Consider the following 9,161-nt stretch of genomic DNA (forward strand, 5'->3'; position numbering starts at 1 on the left):
TCAGTGAGTGCATACGACACTCATTTAAGTGTTATAACTTTTTTCTAATCACTTGAATGCCAAATAACTTTTCAATCGATCATTTGAGTGCCATAACATTTTGAAAATATTTACCATAGGTGCTATGCTACGTCAGATTTCTAGCACTTAAGTAAACGTTTTTAAAAAACTTTTGGCACTTTAATGATCAATTGAAAGTTATGCCACTCTAGTAAACGTTTTTTTAAAATTGATGGCACTCAAGTGGTCGAAAAAACAGTTATAGCACTTAAGTGAGTATCGTAAGAAAGTTATGACACTTGTAATGTTTATATTTAAAAAATTTGGTATTTTCTATTTAATGGCTTTACAAATAGAAACTGAGATTTTAAATATAGACATTGTGTATCATTCCCCTATTTTCAACAACAAAAAAATTCCGCCTTTGGTATTAACTTCCTTCCATCCTTCCAATTTCATGTTGATTCCCCCCAAAATCCAAGCGAACATGTGTTTTTTTTCAGCACCCAATTCGGGTGAAACGCCAAGAAATTTTTCGGCGTGGCTAATCTCCGAAATGCTCAATTCCCTAGCCATACATGCTCGTCGATCAATATTGCTTCAACCCGTTTGATTGGCATCAAGTTCATTGCAACTTGAAAACTCGAATATCATTAAAAGGAATGAATTTGACATGATCCACGGTGCGCGTGTTGCACGATATTTCCGTGACCATTAATGTAGATAATTATAGTCGAAAGCTTGACCAACTAGCCAAATCCATGATGATAAAACGTCGAATGGATTAGATAAGCTGCATATGTAAAATTAATAAAAAAAAATGATGAAAGGAACGTTTTATATGGGGACTTGAGACTGGCCCTAGATGACAAATTCAAATATCTTGCACGACCAATCTAAGCCCAATTATCAGGTGAAGGAAGCACCAATTCGATGAAGGCCCAATTTGCAAAATCCCCATATTTTGAGGGTGGAGAAGCTTAGTCAAGTCAATAATAGGGCCATAACTCCATATAGATAGATTGATCAATGACGTGCATGGAAAATTGACAAGAGAAGAGTTTTTTTTTTTTTCCATTTTTGCTTTTGGCATACATGAAGATGGTAATTTGGGCTATATGGTAGAAAAGTAGGTGTTATGATACCTCTAGTCATCTTTTAATTATTGGGTATCTTTTTTTTCCTTTCATTTCGATTTTCCGTGTTCATAAATCCAATTACAATTTGAATTAAGCTTCAAGGGCGGTATCTACGATTCGATCTCGTCGATCAAATGACACAACATAAAAGACCAAATCATGTAGAGTCGTCCTTCGCGCGTTAAGGTATCCTCGCAGAATGAATAACGTCTCAAAGCATGAGAACAGAGCAAGTTCATCGCGGGTTTCACAACAACGATGTGTCCAAAGAGTTTTTGTCAACATCAAAAAAAGTTCGATACTTCTTCTTTCTGAAAATAAGTACGAAGATCTTGATATTAGGTTTTATAAACAAAAAACTTAATCAAACAATTTTAACTCGAATTAAATTTCTAGATCGAGCTAACGTTCTCTTCCATTTTAAGGTGTTATTGTTGAGAAAGCGAATGTCTTGTTTTCCCTATTTTAATTTCTTTAAAATCGATGAAAACAAATTCCAAGTCCTCTCATTTCTGTCAAAGCGAAGTAGCTGACTCGAGAACTTTGAATCGCAATGTGGGGGCGCTCGCATTTAAATTAGCAAGTCCCCATTTGTTGAAAATTTCAACAACGACAACAACAATAGTAAAACCACATTTTCCATGACCAAATCACATGAATAAATTACAAATCAAAGTCCAAGAATCACGAGGACCCACTTTTTTTACTCCCCCCCAAAAAAAAATATTTAAAATTTTATAAAAGATGGGTTTGAGGTGGTCAGATAATGTGGGTGTTGACTTGAGAAAAATGGTCGGTCTCTTATTAATGCTTTGGTCCTCCTTTTCATGCCAAACCTAAACTTCACTTCACCTTTTTCTTTACGACATCGTTTAACCTTTTTTTTTTTTGAAAAAAAAATTATTGTTTTTTTTTTTAAACATGGGGTCGTCGTCGTCGTCGTCTGTCGTGGTTTGGCGGGCTACGATGCATGTGGCTTGACGTTTTCGATACCAAAGAATGATTTCTCACAAATCGGTGCATCGATTAAGTTTGATTTTTATTTTAGGGGGTCACGGGAAATTCAAGGTCACTTGCAAAGACTAGGTAATAACCGGGCAAATTCGACCATGGAAGCGGACCGGACGCATAAATTTAGATCACGAGAGGAGAAACGAAATGAAATTTCGTATATTATGGTGCGAAATTCCTAAATATCCTATGACGCACGTGACAACCGGAGAGAGCGACGGCTCTCGCCGGTTCTTTTGAGGTTAGTCGTTAGATATTTGATGTGCTTGTTAAGTCATTTCAACACGAGTTAATAGCTCTAGTCATCCTTTAATAGATATATTTTATTGTGTTGATTTTAACTACATGTATATATCACTTGGGGCAATTGTATGGTCAATCCATTATTTCCACAATGGACCACGTTGAGTTACCCAGTTGATTTTTAGGTATAAATTGAAACCAGTGGTCGAGTGAAGGCTATTAGTGGCATGATGTGTGGAATGTCAAGTCGCATTTAAATTAATATAGTAGCTGTTAGAGGTGATAATTTCTGATTGCGCTTTCAATTTAAATACGAAGTGAACTCACTAGTACTCAAACGGATGCCATGGTGGTGATTGGCGCCTTACGATCACTGTGTGGTGATCATGCTCGTCGTCGTTTTGAGACGGCAATTACGTGTAGTAATCTCCCGCAGAGTTCAACCGTTGCGCAAAGTGATAGTTATGCCTTCATATATCCCGAGAGAGAGAGAGAGTGAGCTCTCTCCCTTCATGTGTTCTATGTTCCTCTTTCCTTAATTTCATTTTACATTCAAATCGGGTCGAAAAGAGGTTTTAATCATTTCTTTAAGTTCTTTTTTGGCGGAACCCGGCCCGACCCGACTCGAAACTAAATCGGGCACATTCCGTTTCGAGAGGACCACCGGACGTCGAACAGGATAACGAATCCGCGCATCCTCCTCTCTTACTCTTGTACAGAACTTTCACATCTCAATCACCGAAGACCCCAAAAGAAATGCCCAAGAAAAGAAAAGAAGAGAGAAAGAAAACAGGGGAGGCGTTTCATGATAAACTTCTGCTTTTTCTTGGCGTTAATCAGAACATTGCTGTTTCAGGGTCATGATTAAAGGGCTAATGCAGATCTAGCCTGTCCATATATCTGCCCTTTTAGCTTTATGTTTTGGCCGAAAGTGGTCAATTCTCTCCCTCTCTCTCTCTCTCTCTGTCTCTCCCCTGTTTCTGAACAAATAATTTTGGCTAGGCGACAACAAAAACTCAGTCATAGCCCCTCCAGCCCACACGATAAAGAAAGAGGAAATACTCACTGTCAGAGGGAGAGTTTTGGTTATTCAAAGGAAAGAGAGAGAGAGAGAGAGAGGGAGAGGGAGAGGGGAAAGAGCTTTTTCGAAAGCGGAGCTGTGGGGACAAGAGATTGAACAGGGCGAGGTTTGAACGGTCAAAAAGGAGGACGAGACTGTCAAAAGCGAAGACTCAGATTTAGAAAACCCAAGAAAAAAAAACGAAAAAAAAAACGAAGTCTTTCAATTCAATACATAAAAACGGAACATAATTTGCTTGGGTTGTTGTCGTTTGTCACTGTTTTTGACTGACTCCTCCTCCACCTCCACCTCCACCTCCACCAAGCCAGAGCCAAAAAGAAGCAAGCAGGAAAGAGAGAGACAGCAAGCGAAAATCAACAAAGCCAGCCTGATAAAAAAGGAAGGAACTTGTCCAAATTCCACCCATTATCACCCCCCCCCCTCCCCCCTCCTCCTTCCTGTCAAGAATCACCTCAGACAGCTGAGAAAGAAGGACAGCTGAGAACACTTTCTGGTGCTGAGATTCAAGCAAGCGACCCTTTGATTGTTTGGGCAAGAACCCCGGTTTTTTGTTTGGGGTTTACCTGAATGGTAATTTGGATTCTCTTGTCACTTTTTTGCCCCTTGTTCTATATTTCTCTGTTGCATGGGTTATTTTAGTTCCTTTGCTTTTGCTAGATTTTTGGATCTGGGGGGTTGATTTGAGCTGACCCTTTGTTGATGTGGTCCTTAAGATCTGTTTTTCTAGTGTTGCCATTTTTTGCCCCTTGAATTAACCCTCTAGTTTTTTCCCCTTTACTTAAGAGTGGTTTCTCTTTTCTTTTTCCCTACCTGGTGGTTATGCAAGAAAGGCCTCCAAAAAATTTAGCCTTTGAGGTTACTTGTACGGTTCATTCTGCTGGTTAGGGACTCTTTGCATTTGTTTGGTTCTTTATCTTAGAACTTGCCATCTTCTTATGAATTTTGAGGATAGCATGTACATATATCCATCTCTGTGTTGGAACCTAGTCCTTTTGGAGGTTTATCAAGTGGAAGATCTTCTTTTCCTTGCATTGATTACCTGAAAGGCGAATTCAACAAGTTGCTTCCTTTAACATCCATTTCTGGGGAGGGAAAATAACCTTGAGCTTTTTCAGCATTATCTCAAGGGATTTTGAGATTTTCAACCGTCTTTAGGTGGACTCTTTCAGCAGCAATTTGTGATGTATCGGCCCGGATTATTTGCAAAGAGATTTTTACAAGCTTCAGACCAAGTGTTTCGAAGAGATCGGTCAGTTTGAGAATGTGTCTAGATGCAGCAAGGCCGGTTTTGTGGACGATTTTGTCCAATTGCATCAGTCAAGAGTTGTGCGGTGTCAAGTTATTAAGAAAGCATCCACATTAGATGACCTGTCATCACAGCTTTAAAACTCGCCCACATTTGCTGTATTCTATTTTGTTTTCAGCTTTGCAGAAATTTCAGTTCTCTCTGTATTTGGTCATTACTGCTGGTTGCATTAACAGCTGATGCCTAGGATTCTGTATGGTCAAACTTTTACAGTTGATTTATTCTGTATTCTGATGGAATGATGCGCATTTAGTTTCTCTGAATACTTGTTCTCTCTTATGAAGGGCTTTTTCTTTCCCCAGATGTTACTTTAAGTACTTTAGTTTTCAAATACGAGTTTCATACATCTTGTGGTTTCTTGAATAGGAATCCGTGTGAGAGAGCCATGCTCTTGGTTTTGATTGCTCTTATGTGTGCTGGTCCTCCATTTGTTTGCCTCCATGTTGATTATTAACTCGTCTCTACAAATGCAGATAACTTGTTGATATCTGACATTGAGAAGAGAGCATAATTGGACTGTGAAAAAATCTGTACGTGATATAATGGCTTCCGTGAGCATGGCGCCTGTGTCTGGTTTAAGAGATCCAGCTGGGAATGCAGTGGCTTTTGATAGATTGCCTGATGAGATGAATGACATGAAAATTAGGGATGAGAAGGTGAATCACTCGCTACCTCGAGCTTCCACTCCATCCCACTTTACTTGTTTTATTGACTGATGTCTGATCAGCCTAACTCATTTCTTATTGGATTTGGTTTTTGGTAATGCAGGACATGGAGGCAGCTATTGTCGATGGTAACGGGGCAGAGGCGGGTCACATAATAGTCACGACAATTGGTGGTAAAAATGGGCAGCCAAAACAGGTAAGATCTAAATGCTATGCATTTCCTACTATATCTACATTTGAAAGGTGTCTCTCGTTTCTATCTAACAGTTTGCTTCTTGAAATTCCAGACGATAAGCTATATGGCCGAGCGGGCTGTTGGGCAGGGGTCATTTGGAATAGTCTTCCAGGTGAGGCTTTCTTTTATTTCCCGGCACTAGTTGACCTATTTCCTTTTCGTTCATTCTTTTTTCAATATATGAACTTCCTATTGAAACCTTTTGCTCATTTGCTCTGTGATGTAGGCAAAATGTTTGGAGACTGGTGAAACAGTTGCAATTAAGAAGGTCCTACAAGACAGGAGGTACAAAAATCGGGAGCTTCAAACCATGCGTCTTCTAGATCACCCAAACGTTGTGTCTCTTAAGCACTGCTTCTTTTCCACAACCGAAAAAGAAGAGCTCTACCTGAACCTCGTTCTTGAGTATGTGCCGGAGACAGTCCACAGAGTGATAAAACATTATAACAAAATGAACCAGAGGATGCCACTAATATATGTGAAACTCTATTTTTACCAGGTAACTGTTGTATTCGATCTCATTCTTCTTATTTAGTTATATGTTGACTGCAAGTCTACGTTTCTTTGCGAATATACGGTCGGTAATGTTCTTAGTTATAAATAGGTCTTATTTTTCTTCTTGCTAAGTCACGTTGCTTCAAACAGGACCATCTTCTTTTTTTTGTCCATTTCTAGTATGGAATATCAAGTTCCCATTTAGCAGCTCTTATACGAAAGTTTCTCTTGTCAATTTCTTGGACAGATATGCAGAGCGCTTGCCTACATTCACAACTGCATTGGAGTGTGCCACAGGGACATAAAGCCTCAAAACCTACTGGTATGTCTAAACAGGCGCCCTTTGAGGTGCTGTTACTGTTATATATGATGGGTGCATGAAGTTGTATTGCCTGAAGTAATAAATTTATCTCTATTTAATAGAAGTGAGGATATGAACCTTCAAAAGAATTTAAGTATAGTCATGATGGCAAAACTGAGAACTTTAAAGATGCTTTGACATAAAGAGACCTGTCCTGCGATGCTCTAGGGTGTGATGTTCTTCATTCTTGGGTGATTGGTCTCCATGTACATTTTTGCTGCTTTCACTTCATTATATATTTGTCTCTGACAGGTTAACCCACACACTCACCAGCTAAAGTTATGCGACTTTGGGAGTGCAAAAGTTTTGGTTTGTATCTTCCTATAGTTCATGTTGTTAAGCTTACGTTTCTCTCCCATTATTCTTGATCGTTATTTTAACTCTTTACTTGATTTATGACAGGTAAAGGGCGAGCCAAATATATCTTACATTTGTTCCCGATACTATCGTGCACCCGAGCTCATATTTGGTGCTACTGAGTACACTACAGCAATCGATATCTGGTCAGCTGGCTGTGTACTGGCTGAGCTACTCATTGGACAGGTTGGAATTCCCCATTCTAATTATGATTTCAGTTGTCGTTTTTTTGGACATTAGCTAATGATGTCTTTCTAATGACAGCCTCTCTTTCCTGGTGAGAGTGGTGTGGACCAGCTTGTTGAAATCATTAAGGTGATAACATCCTTGAGCATCTTCTGTTATCAAATCTTTCGTGTTCTAGGAGCTCCACTGCTGCATTTTTTCCTCTCTTTTTTTTTTGTGTGAACAGTGATCTGTTTGGATTACCACCAATTAGTAAATACCAATTTTTCTGTTAGTTTCAGCTTTAGAACTCTGGACATTCCTTGATGAGAATAATTGGATAGGTTGATAATCTATTAACAAGCAAGTGTGGTTTCTTGACGTGTCGACTGTCCCTCTAACATCTGTTTATAATGCCATTATCTCCTTCACTCATATTTCAGAGACCCTTAGTTTGATTATTGTTTTATTCTCATTCAGGTTTTGGGTACCCCAACCAGAGAGGAAATAAAGTGCATGAATCCCAACTACACCGAGTTCAAGTTTCCTCAAATTAAGGCCCATCCGTGGCACAAGGTAACACGGCAGTGTTAAAATACTCTCTGATGTATGAGAGCAAATCATGTCATATGATCGAATTAACATTGGGTTCATCTTCAGATATTCTATAAGCGCATGCCCTCTGAAGCTGTGGATCTCGTCTCACGGCTACTGCAGTATTCGCCAAATCTTCGAAGCACAGCTGTGAGTGTCATTCTTTACTTTGGTGATCTCGGTCTTTCTTTGGGCAATTTTGGTCCTCTCATCATCACTGTCATTTAGAGTCAAAGAGTCGATCTTCTATGAGGAACGTATCAGAATCCTTTATGCATGTGACGATATGCATCGTCATCTTCTAGTCGTTTAAGTTTGACACAATATTCAGCATGTCGAAGGATAGACCAGTTTGCCTTGCACCTCAGCGTGCCAAATATATCCTCTCCTTTCTTTCATTCACAGCTTGTCCTTTTCGCTGTCCATTTTGCTGAAAGTTGACTAGGTCCTAGAAAGACCGACTCATTTGCACGACTCGTTCCATGCAGCTGGAGGCTTTGGTCCACCCTTTTTTCGACGAGCTACGCGAGCCCAACGCGCGACTACCAAATGGACGTCCTCTTCCGCCACTCTTCAACTTCAAGACTCACGGTAATTGGCCGGCCTTCACTTCGATATCTACATGGCAACTAATCTTCTCATGCCTCTTTCCGTTTAATACGTTACTTATTGCCGTGGTCTCTGGAACAGAATTGAGAGGAGTACCGTCGGAGATGCTGCAGAAGCTGATTCCCGAGCACACGAGAAGACCATTGCCCTCCCACGGGTTCTAACCCCGCTCCGTCCTTTTGTAGAGAAGATTAGCTAGAGGCTTCTTTTATTTTGTTATGGAAATGTCGGTTTCTCTTCCTTACCCTGTACCCCCACACATGTTCGTTTAATTTGTTTTGCCCGCGTTAAATTCTGCGCCGCCATCCTAAGACGCAGATGAAAAAGGTTCTGCTTAGAGTACTGCTTTGACAATCGGAAACTGAGTTTGCTGACCGTGCTTCGCTATCTGACGGGATTGTAACACTGTATTTAGTAGAGAGAAGTTTGTTCATCTCAAGCTCTAGCTGTAGGTTTAAATCTGACTGCATCAATAATGTCCTCGGCGAGATCATCGTTAGCCGTGGCCCGTGGCATCGCGCCTCTCTCTTGGGTAACTACCGAGACAATGCCTCCACGAGGGCTTTCGAGACCGGTCCAGTTTCGACCAGTGCCCCGTGGAGCCATCGACGACTTGTCGTTGGATGTAATAATCCCACGATTGAAATGGAAGTTCCTGATTAGCATGAAGCAAAGTGGGAGATGATCTAATCAATCGAGTGTGCTGTGGTGGTCCGATTGGGCCATCTTTCTGCAGCCTAGCTTTGTGAGCAAAACGGTCAATTTCGGACGACTACTAACGAGCCGTCGTCGGTCCAATTATTCCACGACGACTTCGAGATTAGGTTATAATTTCTTTCACGTTATCATTTGAGGTGATGTGTAGTGAACGATGGTCCATAAAATGTTAATTAAGAAGAG

General features: G+C 40.3%; 1 protein-coding gene across 1 annotated transcript; it reads left to right on the forward strand.

Annotated features, from left to right (window-relative positions):
* The first annotated feature begins 3,743 nt into the window (after window positions 1-3,743).
* LOC115673626 (shaggy-related protein kinase alpha-like) lies at window positions 3,744-8,700 on the forward strand. Its single transcript, XM_030595841.2, has 13 exons — window positions 3,744-4,044; window positions 5,254-5,436; window positions 5,549-5,641; window positions 5,733-5,792; window positions 5,907-6,179; window positions 6,423-6,497; window positions 6,789-6,845; window positions 6,939-7,079; window positions 7,158-7,208; window positions 7,539-7,634; window positions 7,719-7,802; window positions 8,141-8,243; window positions 8,343-8,700. Exons 2-13 carry the CDS (start codon window positions 5,323-5,325, stop codon window positions 8,423-8,425), a joined length of 1,230 nt encoding a protein of 409 aa, XP_030451701.1. The 5' UTR covers window positions 3,744-4,044; window positions 5,254-5,322; the 3' UTR covers window positions 8,426-8,700.
* The last annotated feature ends 461 nt before the right edge of the window (window positions 8,701-9,161 follow it).

This window comes from Syzygium oleosum, unplaced genomic scaffold, assembly GCF_021117445.2.
Source record: "Syzygium oleosum isolate NSW1041296 unplaced genomic scaffold, Sole_v2.1 Sole_v2.09, whole genome shotgun sequence".
Lineage (NCBI taxonomy): Eukaryota > Viridiplantae > Streptophyta > Magnoliopsida > Myrtales > Myrtaceae > Syzygium > Syzygium oleosum.

Coding starts and splice junctions, on each gene's coding strand:
- LOC115673626 (XM_030595841.2), top strand. CDS start 5,323: ATGGCTTCCGTGAGCATGGCGCCTGTGTCTGGTTTAAGAGATCCAGCT. Junction 5,642..5,732: donor AAAATGGGCAGCCAAAACAG/GTAAGATCTAAA, acceptor TTGAAATTCCAG/ACGATAAGCTATATGGCCGA. Junction 6,846..6,938: donor TTGGGAGTGCAAAAGTTTTG/GTTTGTATCTTC, acceptor GATTTATGACAG/GTAAAGGGCGAGCCAAATAT.